At 38.8% G+C, this 20,226-nt stretch overlaps 1 protein-coding gene and 1 long non-coding RNA gene across 2 annotated transcripts in view; one reads left to right on the top strand and one right to left on the bottom strand.

The window, feature by feature from the left end:
- Positions 1 to 8,686: 8,686 nt before the first annotated feature.
- LOC147138269 (uncharacterized) lies at positions 8,687 to 15,183 on the bottom strand. The gene is made up of 3 exons (XR_015089010.1): positions 14,998 to 15,183; positions 10,663 to 10,716; positions 8,687 to 9,779 (listed from the first exon to the last, which is right to left on the bottom strand). It is a non-coding gene; the product is annotated as an uncharacterized LOC147138269 (long non-coding RNA).
- nr5a2 (nuclear receptor subfamily 5, group A, member 2) overlaps positions 12,086 to 20,226 on the top strand; it is a 59,418-nt gene continuing 51,277 nt past the window's right edge. Inside the window, exons 1-3 of the mRNA XM_086047582.1 lie at positions 12,086 to 12,601; positions 15,074 to 15,192; positions 17,920 to 18,061. Coding sequence (XP_085903708.1) covers positions 12,520 to 12,601; positions 15,074 to 15,192; positions 17,920 to 18,061 — 343 coding nt within the window. The 5' untranslated portion in view covers positions 12,086 to 12,519. The remainder of the gene's footprint in view (positions 12,602 to 15,073; positions 15,193 to 17,919; positions 18,062 to 20,226) is intronic.

Below are 20,226 nucleotides of genomic sequence, written 5' to 3'. Positions count from 1 at the left end.
AAACCACAAAACAAGTGTGTTACTCCATTGTGAGCATTGCATGGAGGCGTTGCTGAAATTACATTAGGTGGTGGTTGGCTTCACCCTAAAATGAGATGATGTGTGCTTTGAACCATGGGAATTGAAATTGAGCATTTAAGAGCGAGATATAACAAATAAATGTGGAAAGTGGCAAAAAGAACATTGTGTAGTAGCAAAGAATGTGAAGGCCAGTCATACTTGCATAGAATAATTGAATACTGATGCCAGGTTATTCTACTGAAAACCCCAAATCCTGAAATCTCTTTTACACATAATATTTGATCAAGCACAAACATTTTGTCTTCTGCTTTGAGTATGACATGCAAACGCTAACAGACCAACTTGTGAACAATAGGATGTAAACAATCAGATAATTTTTGCAGTTGACTCTAATGTCAGTAAAGTCGAGTAATCAAACGGCAGTCACCAACCTTTGGTGCTCCACGGACAGGTTTCATTTAGAGACATATTTCAGCGGACCAGCATAAAAACAAAACCTAATAAAAAAAATAGTCACCATTGTGCTGAATGTAGTTGTTTTAATAGGTGGGAGCCCTGTGCATGTTAAATCTTAAACGAGTGGCTGCCGGCCGGATCTCATCTTGTGTTCCATAGCATCGCATGTTGTAAAACTGGACAGAGCAATGTCTTGTATATATGACATTCTGATCTGAATGATCATCGAAATGTTTGTCATGAACCAATTCAACTGAAAATGTCGATAACCACAGTGTATCCTACAGGATAAGACACCTTTTTTGGCAGAAAACCCAACTAGGCAGAAGTTGATAATGTGTAAATTCATCAAACTTCCAACTTTTGAGAGACAATTTCATTTGAAGATTTGTTGGGCAGAAAACTATTTAATTATATGTATTCATAAGGGATGATGTGGTACATTGTTGAAGTAACAAATGAATAGTTAAAATCATCAAAACCTGTGATATTTTGTCACTAGTATAATGCTAAATATGATTCACTTTCATCGTTAATTGTGTTGAAATGTTGAAACTATGTGAAACAAAGAAAGAGTGAAGACTTGAAATGAAGGTGAAACCAGCCTTTCTAACCATTCCTTTTTGTCCTGTTCAATGATTGACTGCTTGGCTGAATTACTGAATTTTTATGGCAGCCCAAATGCCGCCCCGCCGACTGACTGACTGCCTGGATATCTAAATTATTCAATGCAGGAAGGACTCGTTCCAGATCAAATAAACACACATCTCAACTCTTCTTATGTAAAAACTCGTAGTTGTCAACTCATTGGTGCACCTCTTTTCTCCATCCCTCATGCCAGATGACTATAGAATTTTTTCCCAGCGTGGGTTCGCTAGGGAAAGAGTGCAATTCATTTCAGCTGGTCTGAGTGTCTTTGTGAGAATTTACAGAGACAGTTTGTGATGGCATCAATGGCAAAGCTGTGATACAGCGATGATTAAAAAAAAAAAAGTTTGTGTTGAGAGTAAAGTTTTACAGCAATAACACAATTGCATCTTTTGGAGCAATGTTCTCTCTGGAATTTTCAAATCAACTGTGATTAAAATAACGCAATCGCTGGCGGAACTTGTCTCGTTTTGACTTTGGCGTTGGGCTTCTCTGTAAATCCCACGTCAGGTAAGGTCTGACTGTAGAGTCATTGGTAGGCTTTTTCATTTTCAGTCAACACACCATTAAATGAGTTTGTTGTCAATCAGTTTGTGTACACATATGCGCCTAAAACTGCCAATGACATTTTTTATTGTTTTTTTATGGTTTGTTTAAAATGTGGAACTTGACTGAATCAGGGCATAGGCCCTATTACCTTTTAAGGGGATCTGCACAAAATCAACAAAACCACATACGGTAATCAGACACATTTTCAACAGGACATATCCTTTTTATTTTTGGGGGCCCAATGAAAAGCCTTTTAGAATCATCCGCGATGCCATTAACTGAAAGGGACTTTTTTTAGAAACTGACTTTATTTTATTATTTAAAGTGATATACAGTAAAACAAATTATTGCAACACAACTGATGCAATAAAATCCCCTGTGTTAAATTTTGGTGCCCGTTTTTAGGTCCCAAATGAGAGAGAGAAAGAGAGAAAAAAAGAACACCATAAAAAAAGCATATCTGGCTATCCTACCTGGTACCTTTATCATTTGATGCTCACATTTTTTATATAGTGTGACAGATTAAGAAACTTGGGAATTATATAGTTAAATTAAAATCCATCATCTGCAGTCAAGGCATTTTTTGCCCTGCCTCAATTTCCCAGTAGTTGGAATTCTCTCATTGCGTTAGAGGAACCATATAGTGCCTATTCTCTCAATGACCAAACTTTATTGAACAGTTAATGTTTGGGATCTCTGTATACCTTCTATTAGTTCTTATCACCACCACAACCGCCCTATGCCGCCCTCCACACATACACACAATCAGAATGAACAAGTGGCCAGCACATCCCCACTAAAGTCTCTCACTTTGAGATGAGTAAACACATGTAGATCAGCATTTCACCAAAAATTATACCTTTAGGCATTTAGAGAAGGACAGGTAAACATACTGTACACACAAAGGAGTAGAGATTTATCATTGAAGAACAATGACCACCCCCCCACCGCCGTCTTCTAAACCCATAAAGCAGCCCTCTGTGCCTCTTCACCTGCCTGGTTTTATGGATCTCTGTGCAGCAATTAGGCTTTATTAGCCATTCTCCACATGACACAGCACAATAGCTGATCTAAATGAATGGCAACACATTGATTAGAGGCGCTCGCCTCTGGAAAATGGTCAACACCGCGACGGTTAAACTTTTTCTTATGTTATGTCATACCAGCAGATTCTGTATTGTAATGAAAATGTATTTCTGGAATTACTGCATAGGACATTTTTTTTCTGTTTTTGTATTCATAATGGAAATCAATGCAAAACATACTTTTGGGGGTTGGGTAATAAGAAAAAAATTCTCATCGTTATTGGTCTGATATATTTTCAGCATACCTATGTGGAGCAATGAAGAAATACAGTAAAAATATATTCTCTTTTTGATTATCCCTTTGAAATAGTCATATATCGAAGCAGGATTATATATTGCTAGTGGATTAAATGTATTGTTATTGAAAAATAATCGTCAGCTACTGTATGTGGCAGCAATGTTCATAATTTTCTTTCCCTTCAGTGCCTAAGCAGTCGTTAACCAATAGAAATGAGTATGGACAATCTCGAAAACAAAGGTTTCTCCTAACGCATCCGTAAATGCGAACAGGGAAATTAATAAAGGTTACATTTGTTAAGTCAATGTTTTTTTCTGTCTCATTAGCATAATAGTAAATGATGGAGCAGATGTGTAAAAAAAACCTCTGGGATAAAAAGAGGATGGGACAGTTCATTGAGCTGAGTTCAATGTGTGTGTGTGTGTGTTTGTGTGTATGTGTGCGCGAGTGCTGGTAGTGTATTTATATACAGTATATATGTGTGTGTTAGTGCAAAGGGTCAGCCAGAGGGGATACAATGTGTCTGTCAGGAGTGACCGCTCAGCCAATGCAGACACTATTGGTCCAGCCACCAGTAATTGTGTCACAGGCAGAGAAAGCAAATTAGTCCAATCCTTCTCGGACACTTTTTCACCTACCAAACTGTTACAGTCAACCGCACACTGACCTCAGTTGTTGTCGTGAGTGTGTGTGTGTGTGTGTGTGTGTATGTGTCTGGCAGAAGGCACGAGCAGTCGACAACATACACAATCACCCAGAATCCACTTAGACAAACAGCAATGTGGATAGAGAAGAGGTTTTATAGTCCGGTGTGTGTGTGTGAGTGTGTGCGTGTGTGTGTGCGTGTGTGTGTTTGTTGGATAAGTGCACCCTTGTCATGAATGACCGCACACTCACCTGGTGTCTGAAACTGATTGTGGCCTTGCTGTATCCAAATCACCTAGCTTGTATAATGAATGTGAATGATGGGGTTAAAGGATAAATCCATCTAGAGATCATATTCTATATATCAAAACACTACAGTGCTTCTTCCATTATCATTTGAAATGTAGTGACGTAGTGTGCATACAGATATTCACTTTACATTATCCTGGGCTTCACTTTAGTCTCATTGTCTTTCCATAGGTAAATATTTATTAAAAAGCATGGATGCATTGCAGACTGCTGAAAACAAAGAGAAAAAATGCCCACATTTTTCCAGTCCAAAATATACAAAATGAGGACCTTGATAAGCAAAGTTACTGTACATTGCAGTGAATAGCAGTACATTCAAAAATGGGCAATCTCATATTTTAGTAAGCTTTGTTGACTTTTTCACATTTTACTAATGTACTTAATGTACAGTAAATACATGCAAAACAGATAAACACTGATCAACTAAAACCATTCACCCATCCTTCAATTTTTTTGTTCTGTAAATTGGTTATTGTCATTAGGGTCACTTGTGAATCTCATCGTGCTTGCCAACACAGGACAAAAACAGTTTAAACGACATCAAATGTCTCTAAGAATGACTTCTTACATCACCATTAACTTCCCAGTTTTATTGAATTACTCTAGTACTTTCCCAGTGGTCACAATGCTTATCCTTTGGGACACCACCTGTTGGCAGGTGCAAAAAAAGGGGACCAAAAGGACTAAAACAGTGCTTAATTCTCTTTGTCGTGATGCAAGAATCAAAAGTAGCACTAAATAGTGTAACTTTGATAGAAAGCGCTTTCAGTGCCGAGAGGGCTTGGACATGCAGAAGTAACAATTACACCCTCTGGTCTTAAAGTGTCTGGAAAGAAGGAGACACATTAATTATCATTTATAGCATGCCAGAACGTGTGTGGGTGCATATGTATGTCTGAGAGTGTGGACGGAGAAGTGGTTGAGTTGCGTAAATCACAGCCACCGCAGCACATATTCCAGGACATTCTCAGAGAAAAATGTTTACGCTAAGGAGAATTATATGTGTGTGTGACTACTTTCTCATACTGCTCCACTTTCTCATTCTCCATATTTAACGTCTCCTTGCTTGAGTTCTCTCATATCTGACATCTTAAGTTGGCCTGTCACTTTTGCACTTTTCTAACTTTGTGAAACTAATTCCACTTGTGATCATATAATTAATTAGAAAAAATTTCAATTTTATGTGCATGTGATGTGAAATTAATATCAGCAGTTACAATCATATCCATCATACATGTAAACACTGATACCTACAGTAGTTGTATTTGGTTGACCGTCAGCAATTGAGAGGGGCGTGCTTTCAGCACCATTTTGAAGCCTCCTGTTTTCTTTCTCCCTTTTTTGTAATCATTTGACAGAGTTAACAACGCTCATGGCAGGACTTAGGCTGAGCCAGTCAGCTTCCTGACCACTGTCTGGTTCTTTGTGAGGTGTGCAACAACAAAACATTGTAATTTAAAAAAATAATAATAATGAATAATAAAGTGTAATAATAAAATTGTGACAATATCTGGTAGAACGATTATTATTACGTCTGTCACCATCATTAAGTTCTTACAGCAGCTTTAAAAATTTGACACACGGGTGCATACATATCAAACATAAACATAAAAAAAAGGCATTGCAGTGTGATTACTTACATTAAATTTCAGAGGAAACAGTGTTGTTGATCACCTCTTTTTGCCAGTGCATCAAGGTCCAGTGTCAGTTTTGTTGTGGCAATTATCAGAACAGATCTGAGGTGTTCATCACTCAACTGGGATCTGTGGGGTGCTTTGTTGGTTTTCATCACACTAAAAGTATGTTCACACACATGCGTAGAGCCAAACAACACCAGCATCCTCTGTGCCATCTTCTGGATGTTTGGGAGTTTGGCTACACTTAATGAAACATTCAACTCATCTATTTTAACAGAGTTGAACTTCTCCTTCATGACAGTGTCACATTGGAGATCAATCAGTTCCAACTGCAAGTCTGCTGGCACGGTTTCAGGATCTTGTGTGAAAGGACATGAAACCAGCTGAAGTGACTTGCCAATTTTTCCAAAATCAGAGAACCGACGGCAGAATTCTTCATGCAGTGTACAGTATGTGTTTTGAAGTCGCTGTAAAGTGAGAATAAAGCATCCTATATTTGACTCATCATAGTGTTATTATCAAGGCTGGCAAATTTTAATGAATTTTAAAAAAGTCAAATATATAAAATGAGGCTCCACATCGTGAATATACAGCCTTCTTCCCAGCTGTCGGACATGTCCGGCATGTCCGCTGAATGCGCTGAAAGCGCGCCAAGCTCGACTCTTACCTGTCATTCAAATATGTTCCTATATGAATATATGCACTCAGTTGTCTGTAGTGTGAGCCATAGGTTGATTAACACGTGCTGTGTCACTCTGTTTCTTGAACACACAACACAAAACCCAGTGAGGTAGTGACTTATGGAACGACAGTCATGACATGCCGGTCCACTAGCTAGCCCTTTAGCCAGCAAATTGTTCTCAGTCATTGCGCTTTTTCAGGACTTACCTTCAAACATATATACATATTCAGAAAAGTAATCAGTGAATTATCAGTCAATAAATAATACAGTACCTTGATATTTTAGAAAATTATACTACAAAGCCCAATTCCAATGACATTCGGACATTGTGTAAATAACAACAGAATACAATGCAAATCCTTTTCAATCTATATTCAATTGAATATGCTGCAAAGACAAGTTATAAATGTTCACATTCTACTATTGTTTTGTTTTGTTTTTGCAAATACTGAATTATTTTGAATTTGAAGCCAGCAACTTGTTTCGTAAAAGCTGGGACAGGCTGGGAAAAGGGCATGTTTTTACCACTGTGTTACATTGCCTTTCCTTTTAACAGCACTCAATTAGCGCTTGGGAAACGAAAAAAGCTTTGTAGGTGGAAGTCTTTCCCATCCTTGCTTGATGTATAACTTCAGTTGCTCAACAGTCCAGGGTCTCCATTGTCATATTTTGCGCTTCGTTATGTACCACACATTTTCGATGAGAGAAAGGTCTGGATTTCTGGCAGGCCAGTCTAGAACTCTCATTCTTATACTATGAAGCCACTCTGTTGTGACACAATGTGTCTTGGCATTGTTCATTTTCCTCTTTGGCCCAGAGGACACATCGTCCATCATTTCCAAAAACAAATTGAAATGTGGGCTCGTCAGACCACAGCACACTTTTCCACTTTGCGTCAATCCATCTCAGTTGAGATCAGGCCTAGGGAAGCCACCTTTCAATTTACATGGTAGGGTTTTAATTTACATTTGTAGACGTAGCCACAGACGTTGTTAACTGGCAATTGTTTTCTGAAGTCGGTTGTGTTAGTTTTTAATGCAGTGCCGCCTGAGGGATCATTCAGTGATGGTTTTCATCGTTGCTGGCCGACATTCAGGGATTTCTCCCAATTGTCTGAATCTTTTGAAGATATTATGGATCATTGATAATGAAAGCCCCAAATTCCTTGCAGTTGTTTGTTGAGAAACGTTCTTATTGTGTTGGGCTGTTTGCTCTATTTGCCGTTGTGGCAAACTGCCTGTTCATACAGTGGAGAACCTTGCTACATCGTTGCTTATGAACAACTGAGCCTTTCTGGGGTGTTCCTTTTATACCCAATCATGACACTTCCTTGTTTTCAATTAACTTGTTCACATGTCGAATATGGGGCGGCACGGTGATCGACTCGTTAGCAATTCTGCCTCACAGTTCAGAGGTCGTGGGTTCGATCCCGGCTCCGGCCTACCTGTGTGGAGTTTGAATGTTCTTTGTCCGGGTCCTCCGGCAAACATGCATGGTAGTTTAATTGAACACTCTAAATTGCCTCTAGGTGTGATTGTGAGTACGGATGTTTGTTTGTCTCTATGTGCCATGCGATTGGCTGGCAACCAATTCAGAGTGTCCTCCACTTATTGCCCGAAGACAGCTGGGACAGGCTCCAGCACACCCGCGACCCTTGTGAGGATAAGCGCTATAGGTAAGGATGGATAGACATGTGGAATGTACCAAAAAGGTGTTTTTGGATCATTCCTCAACTTTCCAAGTTTTTTGCTGTCCTAGCTTTTTTGGAACATGTTGCAGGCATCAAATTCAAAATGATAAAATATTTGCAAAAAAAATCAATATTGTACATCATTTTGAACATTCTCTTGTCTTGTCTTTGTAGTGTATTTAATTGAATATAGCTTGAAAGGGATTTGTATTCTGTAATTTTTGTGTTTTACGCAGTGTCCCAATCACTGGAATTTGAGTTTGTACAGTACATTTACAAATGCATTGGGACACTTCTAGCATTCAGTGTTAAAGAAACACATTATGGATAAAATCCATCAAAGACTGCCGTAGGACCTGGCCCACTCGCGGGACCAACATCTGGTCTCACAAATGTTTCACTGAATGAATGAGCAAAACAATCCCAGACACTTGCCAAAATCTTCCCAGAAGAGTGGAAGCTGTTATAAGTCACATAGGAGAGCAGGTATTAGTTCCTGTGATTTTTTTTTTATTTTATCTTGTGATCTGCGGTGAATTCTTTATTTGCAGATCCGATCAATGAGTCGTCAGGATATTCTGAGTTTAGTATTACGCTGCTTAGACTATTACGGGAAGTGAACTAAAGCTGCAACGTCAGGTCACAGCGATTTTTTTTTTCCTCCACACCAATTTTAGAGAGCAAAACTCTGTTTACTCCATCGTCCACAATTATACAATTTCAAAGTTGTGTAAATTATCTTTGTGAAACAAGTAAAAATCTGAAAATGTTAAATTCCAAGTCCACCATTAAAATAAGATTATACAGCATCAGCATCTCACTTCGTTTCCTACTGCCAAGCAGGATTTACCAGACTCACAAATCCACAAGTTTAAGTTCTTCATTAAAATATTTAGAAAAAGTTCCAACTAAACTATTGTTACTTAAAATCAAGTTGTGCTCATTTGTTAATGAATACAAGTTTTATATTCAAATCACAAGCCCTGCTTTTTTTTTCCTTGCCGTCCATGGGGCACAACAAAGATTGTTAAATATTGGCGAAAATGCTTCAAAATATTTCTTGTTGATCGCAAACAGTGCACAATTACATACAGTAAATGAACATGGTATTTTAATAGATACTGGTCCAGCTTGTTATCGGATCAGACATCTGTGATTGCTTTTTTTCAAATTCGCTGATTGACGATCGGCCCCAAAAAATGCTGATTGTGTAAAGCCTACTAATGACATATCATAATATGTTTATTCATATATGTGGAGGCGCCATTGGTAATGGATAAGTAGTGTTGTTGTTTTTAATTTGTGATAGCACGTAATTAGAGCTTTGGTTTCATTCTAGAAGACAATCTAAGAGGTGGGAATGTATTCTATGGAATTCAGTCGCTCGCTCAAATCCAACTGTTTACGTCTCCACTTGCTAATCAGACCATAAATTATGATGGTCGAACAGAGGAGGAAGTCTTGGTCGAGATATGTACTAAGCAGGCTGGAGGTTGGCCACTTTTCAAGCAAAGCTGCCATGTTCAAACCATAAAACGTAGCTCTTTGTGAAATAGGAGATTGTCTTGTAACGCTGGGGTTTGCATAATTGTGTGATATCTTCTTTCTAGCCTTGATTTGCTCGAGTAGTCCGTAAAAATTGCTTCATGTTTGATGCACTTGGAAAATACATTGAGTGGATGTCCAAAGCTGCACTGCTGATGTTGGACAAGTCGAGTTGGACTTCTAACCCCAAGAAACTTCCTCCCCGCTCTGTGTTGCGGTCTTTTCTTCTGCGTTGATCTTTCATCTTAGCGTCATCTTCTGCTCTTCCTTCCTTCTGTGAAAAACATTAACGCCGTAACTCCCCACTGAGGCTTTCCTTGCCAGATTCACACCACTCTTTTTATTAAATTTACCATCTGGTTTACTATCCTCCATTCTGATTTGACTGACATTTCATCAGATGTGAGGAAGTGTCAGGCCTTGACCTGTTCCGGGTCACAGTGCTCCACCATATTTTTGTCAACTTTTAATCCCCCTGGACCACTAATATGGATACTGTGTGTAGCACTTTACTTACTTATATTTAATGGTTACTATACAATTGTAATAAGACTAACTTTACTTTAATTGCTACACTTTGGTAGTTTAAGAATGCACTAAAATCTGTTAGCTTTTTTTGTCGAATCACATTTTTACATGGGACTAAAATGTAAATGCATGTGATCAAGCCAATTGTCGACTGTCCCAGGCATGTTACAATAATAATATTTCTTTTTTTTTTAAACCACTGTCGCATTCATGACTTGCCTAGTTAATGTGTTGCACAGAGATATATCATATCATAAGTATTTTCAAAAAATAACTAATTGTAATGTTTTAGATAAGTGTGAAAATCTTCTGGATAATTATTTATCAGTTATATATTTATATTGTTTTTGTTATTTTGTAGAGGCAGACCTCATTAAAATGTTGGCGCATGTTCTCTGTAACCTTCTGACTAGCCTCACTTTCATGTTTTTCTCAGTCATTTGGGAAGGAGATAACCAAACCCTCAGACGATAGCAGCGTCCTTCCACTTTAGGTTGTCAGCAGCAAAGTTGCAGCACTGAAACCTTTCTGCACATCGATGCACACACACATGCACTCCATTCAAAGGGGACAGTCTTTGTTTGATCCACTGTGAGGTTTATCTCCTGAACCCAAATGTCAACACTTACTGTTGACACACTCCGTTTCCTCCAACAATCGAGTGCAGTCTCACCGTCAAAGGCCTGCGAAAGGAGCAAGTAAAAGTAGTTGACCTGGGGCAGAATGGAAAGTCAAAAGGAATATGAACAAATGATACGGATCCCACAACACAGCACACATCTGCAAATGTAAACAAGCACACCGTTTTGCATACCAACAGAAAGTCGATGCCAGCATGTCCGTGTGTGCGTGCACCTAATTTAAAAACTTGGATGGGTCCAAAGTTTGAGTGTATTTTTTTTGTCAGTGTATTTTCTTTTTGCTATTTTCATAATTTTTTCACTTTAAAATACAACACAACCCAAAATACAGACATACAGCATTGTTATATTCAACATTTAATAAACATTAACAAAAAGTTGGTTCATGACTTTATAATTCCAATGCATGTGTCCCTTAATGTCTTTCACCCGGATCACTCGAAGAGGAGCTCCCTCACTCCTGCAGGTTAATCATTCCAGCAGTGCTATCATGTCAGAGAAGATCTTATCTAATAGCACTACATGAAAACCTGCACCCCTTCTTTTTACCCCCTTTTCTATTTGTGAACTTGCGTGAATTAGTTGAATGGGGCAGGGGAAAATATAATGTGTGACGTTTTAGGTTGGGAATTGGGTTTATAGATAAAACACAATTTTTAAAACACATCTACAGAAAAACATTGAAATTCACTGAAATGGCAATTTGGCGATATACATGTGATATTGGAAAAATTATAACAAATTAATGTTTCTCCTAAAATGAAATTGAAGGTATTCTATAGATTGTATAACATCAACAACTCATCGCTATCAGACTTTAAAAATATGGACTCGGAGCTCTCGTGGACACATCCCATAAAAGCAGATGAGATATATCAATGGAAAATAGCGTCCATGATCTATACGTAACTGAAGAAAATCAGAATCACACTTAATCCAGAATTAATTTACAGGGTGGCAAGAAAGAAAGAAAGAAAGAAAGAAAGAAAGAAAGAAAGAAAGAAAGAAAGAAAGAAAGAAAGAAAGAAAGAAAGAAAGAAAGAAAGAAATTTCATTGATTATCATTTGCAGGTAAGCAGATGAGCGGGAATCACACAAAAAAAAAACCTAGAGTTATACTTAATGTTCGTACGTGGACGTCTGCGAGTGCATGTGCTCGCCCACTTTGAAGTCATGATATGCACACACTAACGCCGACACTAATGTACAACATTAACGGGTTCTAACAGCTGAGATTTTGGAGAGACGAACCCGGTGCCTTCATTGCGATGTGTCCTGGTCCACTAGCCTGATTGGAGCGGGTCTATATGACGTCACACGGCCGCATGAGTTCAGGATTGGAGGGAGGCGAGTAAACAACGCGGCGGGCGAGGAGGAGGAAGAGAGATTTCCACATCTCAGGCAGTCCGGCTTGACGCGCCGAGTCTGATTTTACGCACAGGGGAGCGCGCAGATTTCGTTCTAAAGGCTTAAAGTTATTTACACTAACTTTGTTGTTGTACTGCGCCTACAACACTTGGAGCTGACACAAGAAAACTTATTTTGCATTTTAATCCACGTTTTGAGCGCTTGAGTGACACATTTTTCCCCTCAGTGCGCAACTGTGATTCAGTATCTTTTTTTTTTTTTTTTTGTAGCAAAATGACATTCTGACATTTCGAATTGCGTGCCAAGGAAGACAGTCAACATTAATGCGCGCCTGGCCCGAGATATACAGGGGAAGAACGTCAGACATAGCTCGAGAGAGACGTGGGCCACTTCGACTAAAACGTGTGCCCAAGTGTCTCCCATCAGAGTGTCCCTCGCGTCCGAGTGTCCCGCTGTGCTGAGGCCGGCGGCGCTGACATGCTGCCCAAAGTCGAGACTGACTCGCTGGGACTCTCTCGATCGTATGGGGAACACGGACACATGCCAAGAAACGTGCAAGGTAAGAGCTGTCACACCTCACTTTAGACAACAAACGTGCAAATTGCGTTTTCTGGAGGAGAACTAAGTAACGAGCGTGACTATTTGTATAGGGTACATTCCAGTTTCTAGTGGCTGTCAAACTGATCAAAGATTATTGGGTTTGCAGAGCTTTCTGTTGGTCTATCCCCGCGAGTTGCGATTAAAGTAAAAATAGAAGTGTATATTTGACTTTTGTGGTTTGCGATGCCGCCACTGAACAATTGAAGTCGCTAATAGTGGACGTTTCCTGACGCCGGGCGCGTAAAAATTGTCCAAACTGCCTAAACGCATGCTCCCGGAATCTCCCCTTGATCCCGATAGTTAAATTAATATGCAAAAGAAGCGCTTGTGTTTTCCCTCTCAATACAAAGTAACACGGTAGCTTCAGGTATTTTCTTTATCTCAAGTTTAAGTGTTTTATTTTGTGATATTATGCGCCCTTTACAAAGATGGCACGATTTCATTTCTACCTTCAGTTTATATCACAAAATATTTTGCAAAGTGGTATGCAAATATTTTTAAGAGATATTTTTTAAACATTACCAAGGTGTAATATGTATTTTTTGATAAATGAACAATATTGAAATGATTCGTTTTATGTCTTTAAATTTAACTGCATATTTGTCTGCGTTATAGTATTTATTAAATCCCTGCAATAAGCGACCTACACAGTTTTAACACTTTACTAATATGTTGCGAGATCATTTTCCCAAATTGTTCCAGTTCTGCGGATTGAATTGCGGGGTAGAGGAAAATACAAAGAATTTCCGTAACTACGTCAACTGTGAAGATACAATTCAAGCTGCACCTCTAATTCCACTTTTGTCATACCGCAGCGGTATAAACGGCCAATCAATTACCCCGTGCGTGTTTATGAGATGCTGATAACAGAACCAAGACTCCCTGACAAGTCGAAGAGTGGCTTGTTAGAGAAACACTTATCTGCTTTTACACACGCAGTAAAACAAGGTAGCTCGGGACACCTTTTTTTCCCTTGGAATCATTTTGATTTTGCAAATGCCAAAATATTTTGGAGTGAGTGTACTGCCTCAGTAAAAGGCCAAAAATTGGAAAAGAGAATTTATGCAGTTGAAAGGTAACTTAGTCTGTATTTTCAGAATTTACACATGCACATTTTTTTTTTATTTTATTCGTTTATCACCTGTTAAAATTGCTACAAAGCAGCTTAACAGCTTGCTGTACCCCCCCTCCAATTTTTCATTAATTCAACAACATGCATCTCTCTTTACTCCACAATTGCAACCTATCTTCGTATAATGTAAAGTGCTATTTTATTGGACATGTGTGAATAACTATATTGCACAAAGAGAAGAGGCCCCGCGGTTTATTATTATTATTATTATTATTATTATTATTATTATTATTATTATTATTATTATTATTATTATTATTATTATTATTATTATTATTATTATCACTACTATTATTAGTATTAGTATTTATTATATTCATGTATTTATTTATGCATGTATGTATTTATTTTAATTCCATGTATTCTTTCTGAATGCAAAATAACCGAGCGAAACGCGGTGCAACTTGTTGCTCTGATCAACATATGTAACTACTGCCCCGGTAATTATTATAATTCCAATTAGAACGTCTATGAGACTGGCAAAATTGTTCGCGTGGAGGCCTCAACGAAGTATCTAGAAAGACAAATATGAAAAAAAAAAAGCAGGTTTGATTCCTGCTGCTTTAATGATTCGGGCTGTAATTGTTGCAACTGTTGTAAATGTCAGTCTGGTTATTTTTTGCTGAGTGGTGCAACGCTTTCTAATAAGTGAAATAAATAAATGATTAACCAAGTAATAAAATAAAATAAACTACAAGTTTTGATGGCAGTAATTTATAAATATACTCTAACTATTTTATCATCTAATAAAGATCTTCAGAATAAGATTGCGGTTGTCTTTGCGATCATGCAGAACTCACGCGAGAAAGCGAAAATGTGAAACGAGAGAAAAATAAAGAGGCCTTTAGCATTGTGTTCGTTAGAGAGGCAATAATCACGTTGGTTGTTTCTGTGCTGGCCTGCAGTGATGAGCGCTTGTGTGCGCGTGTGCGTGCGCGCGCGTGAGCGTGAGTGTCTTCATTTGTCTGTGGGCGGCAACGTGTTCTCCTTCACTCCTTAACGCTAATATCTCTCTGTTCCCCGGCGAGCTCGACGTGGATGTGTTGCATATTTATGAGACTCACTTTCATAGTCTTCTTTTTTTTGGGAGGGGGGGGGGGCATCTGATTAGCAAGGCAACGTGCAGGAATTAAGCGAAATAATTTATAGCGTCTGTGCGTCCATTTTCCCTTTACCCTTCAAAATAAACGCCCAGAAGGCAAAACTTTCGGAGCGTCACCTACTTGGGCCGCGGGTCTCTCCGAACTGAATACGGGCAGCATTGTGATTGTCCTCTGTGTGTTCGCATGTCCCTTGCAGTTCCACAATTAAAAATGATGGACTACTCATATGACGAAGACCTGGACGAGATGTGTCCCGTGTGTGGAGACAAGGTTTCAGGCTACCACTACGGACTCCTCACCTGTGAGAGCTGCAAGGTTATTGGACATTTTCTGCCTCTTTGTGTGCGTGTGTGTTTGTGTGTGTCAGGGGGTAGGAGGCGGTGTTCTTGCGGATATTAACATCCGTGACGTGCGCTCATAAACTGGACTTTGGGTATTTGGATTTGTACGATATCCTGGCGTTTTCCATGGTCTTAAACACACTTTGGGAAGTTTTTGCAAAGAGTAAGTGAAATTTAACAATAGTGAAAGAATTACCACACACAACAATTTTAGAGTGAGTGGCTGTGTAGCCTACATTTTGCAAACACCAACATATTACAACAAAGCCCACAACATTAGGTACACCTGCACAACTTTATGAGATCCAATACAAGGGCAGTATCATAAATTCTGCCTTTAGAAAAAAGAACTCTTTGATTGACACTTTCACACAAGCATTAATTGTTAGAAGTGTGTTTATTATTGTTATTGTAATTAGCAGTGTTGTAGAACTGCACTGCATCAATCCAAGAGCCGTCTGTAACATTTTGACCTCCACATGTAGCTAATAGGGGCCACTACAATAACAGAAAAAGGTATGAGTGCATCATGACAAAACTGCAAAGACAGCACAATAATGTGATGTTAATACCTCTCTATCAAACAAAAGAGACCATTATTACCTTCATAAAGGCACAATTGTAAGGAAAGCTCTTGTTTGAAGGTGAGGTCTACTCCAGTATGTTGTGGTTATGAAGCGTGCAAATCTCTATTTGTATACTTCTGTGTGTGGAACTCTCATCGCAAGTTCATTAAGAGCCCAACGACAGTGTCTGAATGGAAAAGGCTTCCCCATACAAACGCGCTCGCAAAGTAAACTGTTTTGACTTTGAGCTCCATCAGCAGGTTTTTGTCCCATCTCCTCCGCTCTCCACGCACAAAGCAATTGTCTCTGTGTTAATACAACCTGGAGTATATTCAAAAACAGTATTGATGCGGTGGCATCACATTTCTTGCCTATGTGGTCATTATTTAAAGCAGATGTTATAGATTGGATTCCGCATTGTAACCTTGAGATGCTACGAGCACTTGCTTGGAAGGAGACGTCAGTGGCATCTGCGCAGCTTCTCAGGCTCAAACACACCCTCACGCCTTTTTACTCCGAATTGTGTGAGCGTGTGCCTGCAGGCTGCATATGAAGAGGTGTTTTAATGAAGCACTGTCTATCCTTGTTGAAACATTAATAATATTGATATTTACCTCCAACCAGTTATTGATTCACTCAATAAAGCGGCCACCATGATTGTTAATGGCAGCCTCGTAATTGTCAGGCTGATGTATTAGTTTGCTGTCAGTCCCTCCCCCCCCGCCCCGAAAACATATGCACACATCATAGACTTCTCCTTTGCCAGTCGTACGACATTCAAGCGCAGAGAGTAAAGAGTAAACAGACTCAAGATGAGGTATTGGTGAGAGGAGCCTGAAACTTCGATCTCTTCAAGGAGTCAAAAAAGGTCAGGGTCAAGGTGCAGAATCACCACGAGCAAAGCAAATCAACTTCAAATATACATCGGCACAACGCTCAAGTGAGCATTTTGAAAGCAAATCCAGCTGAATTTGAAAATTGAAACTTACTACTGTTGGTACGTGAATGAATGGATACGTGAAGGCTACGCTATTACAAACAAACCGTTTTTCAATATGGTTACTTGAGATTATTTTCTCACTTTGAATGGTAATCCTTGCTGCACCAATAACGCTTTGTGCAGTAAACCCTTCCAAAAGATAGATAGATAGATAGATAGATGGATAGATAGATAGATAGATAGATAGATAGATAGATAGATAGATAGATAGATAGATAGATAGATAGATAGATAGATAGATAGATAGATAGATAGATAGATAGATAGATAGATAGATAGATAGATAGATGGATAGATGGATATAATTTATTGTGTCACTATATTCACACCACCGTAACTGTAAGATATTTTTAAACATATTTATAATGCATTTACTGTTAAATTGAGTAACTTTCCAAATGTTTGCTTTCATGTATACTATTTTTTATGGATTTTATTTTTTTTGCACTCACCCAACTTTATGTTTTATTTAACGATGCAGATTGTCAATTAAATTAGTGTTTGGTGAAATATTGACAACAGCAGTCTCTATCAATTTATTTTATTTTGGAGGGAAAGAGCAGGTTTATGCTGCATATACTCCGTCTAGATTATGGATCTAGAATACATTACCTGCTGCCATCCTTCCTCCATTTGATTTTCGTTGCTTCTGCCAAAAATTAATTCCATGTTGCAGTCAGGAACTCTATTATCCCAGAACTGGGAATTATGTAAATGTGTTGAATTTTCATGTGTGTGTGTATTGTGCTCGTGTGCTTTTTGAAGTTGAAAGTTGATTTCCCTCAAAAGTCTAAAGGAGGCTATCATAAAAAAGTTGTGTTCAGTATTTTTTTGACAACTTCATACACAAAGATGTGATATGTGAATCTTTGAACAAAATTAGTGCTGGGTCAGTTGAGACTTTAATTTACATTTTTTTTTAAAAAATCCTCTTTAGAGTCTTTGACTTAGAAACAAGCACCGTATATTTTACTTTTTTCATTAACTGTGTGACATAGCTGAATGCATGTGTGTGTGCGTGTGTGTGTGCGTGTGTGTGTATGTGTACATTCAGGCAGTGTGCGTGTGAATGGGTGCATTACCATCACATGGATGGGGTCAAGCGGGTTGACATGTTAATTGGTTCCCTCCGCAGGGCTTCTTCAAGCGCACGGTCCAGAACAACAAGCGCTACACATGTATTGAGAACCAGAGTTGCCAGATTGACAAGACCCAGAGGAAGCGCTGCCCATACTGCCGCTTCCAAAAGTGCCTCACTGTCGGCATGAAGTTGGAAGGTAAAGAAATACATTCGCAATTACAACATTTCAGATGCCAAAATGACTATGAAATGTTTTTCCTGGTCTTTTGCACATGTACTGTAGTTCAGCATCGGTCTGATTCATCTGAGTGTGTGCATGCGTGTGTGTCTGTGTGTGTTCCTCATTAAAAAGCTTACTTAAAAAAAAACTGTATATGGACAAAATATTTCTATCTGCATAAGATGAACATTGTCTTTGCAAAAGGATGTCAGATGTGTAAGTTATTTCGGAACTCAAAAAGTTGCTTGTCTCACTTATATGCATACAGTAAATGCAGCTGTGCAGAATGTCGTGGCCATCAAGCATAATAGTATTAACACACTTGACGGATCAGGTTGATTCAGACATATTTCAACAGTTAGGCCGATTTGACATTGTACGACCAGTTACCTATTTACTGAACAAATACATTTATGTACTTCACTTTGCTCATTATGGGCGTTTTATGAGAACACCACTCCATAAAAAGTCAAGTAGAAGCCGTGCACATCTGCAGAAGTGAAAAGGCAATAGCAGGCAACATTCTTTGGTAAGCATCATATAGTTTTCAAGATATGATGCCTGTTTGCAATTACTGATGCTGAAAAGTGGAAGGAAAAAATTATTGCATGGAGCGCCTCAAGTAGGAGGCTGACTGCCTCTGGACGTCCACGCAGGTGTTTTATAAACTTTTAGCGTTCTTGTGAAATGACAATTTCGTCATTTTCCATTAAATCACAGTTGAGCGCTTTATAGCAGAACCCATTCATGCTTTGGCTTGAAATGTATTCTTCCATGATCATTTTGAATGTGAATGGGTTTATTCCAAATTGAAATATCCACAAAAGTGTATTACAGAAGTTGAATACCTCCTTTGACAATAAAATTGTCTGCATTTTTTTTTTTAGACTGCAAAGTTGACTACTGAACACCCTCCTTTCATCCAGTGTGTTGAAAACTAGCAATGCTTATTAGTATTTTAGATGGGGGTCAGAGGGAGTTTGGGGGTATCTGGTAGCTGCTGGACACTTAATACCTGTCAGACAGGGAATAAAAAAATATTACAAAACTTGGCATGAGGGTGAGAATAGTAATGATGATACTTTTGGCTGGCCAGTTTGAGGCTGTCTTTGTTTAATTTGAACGCAGCTCACAAGCAAACATAGCTAATGTTGAATAGTGGCAGGATGGCACGGCAAGTGTTCCTCCTTTTCAAAGATAATATTTCCAATCAATTATTGTTTAGTTTTATTCTGAGATCACAAATTCTGGAGCATACGTCGGTCTAGAGGTCATTTTACAATGATCGTAAAACACGACTGCAATTATTTAACAGAGAACAAATATTGTTATTCGATGTGGTAACGTGGTTCCTCCTGGTATTTTTATACACTACCAAACATTTGGACACATTTTCTAGTGATATTGAATGGGAAACGGTATTAATGTTTTGGTCCGGGAGTGTATATTAAATCTTGTCAAATGTACAGGCCAGCAGTATATACATGAATCACAAGAAGGGTGTGGTAAAAAAAAAAAAAAGAAAAGAAAAGCCAAACAACAAACTGCCTAAATAAAACCTTTCCGGAGGCTTCTCCCTTCTTTCCTCCATGTGAGATGTAATTAATCGCTCTTAATCATGAATGGCCGCTGGGCAATACGTCCCAGCCTGCCATTTTCCAGCTGACGTGGGCGCTCAGTTGGCCGTGTTTCGTTTGTTGGCAGTAACTTTCAGCTCGGAGGCACGACAGGCCCTCCAGCATTCTGTCAAGGCCCAAGAGCTCCAGTGGGCGACTCCTGCCACAACCAGTAAAGAACTCCTCCACAGGAAGGCTGACACCCGTTGCCACACACACTCACACATCTCCTTATCAAATACATGTATTCATGAAAAGGCCAAAGGTGTTCACACGGCCACAGGCGAGATCGCAAAGCTGCCATTGGAAAAGCAAAGTAATGGTGAAAGAGAAAAGCCCGTTTGGATTCATGCTTATTTCAGGGCATGACACAGCAGCTTGTAGCAATACACTGAAAAAAAGGATAGTTGAATTAACTCAATTATATTTCATCAGGTGGTTGCACAAAATGAAATGATCCGGATCCAGATAGTTTTCCTTAAAATAAAATAAAAGTAGATGTATAGTCTACATGTATCTAAAATG

Source organism: Filicampus tigris, chromosome 12, assembly GCF_054856515.1.
Source record: "Filicampus tigris isolate MCC_2025a chromosome 12, RoL_Ftig_1.0, whole genome shotgun sequence".
NCBI classification, from domain to species: domain Eukaryota; kingdom Metazoa; phylum Chordata; class Actinopteri; order Syngnathiformes; family Syngnathidae; genus Filicampus; species Filicampus tigris.
Note: the sequence above shows the minus strand (reverse complement) of the source record. Positions and strands in the feature narration are given on the sequence as shown.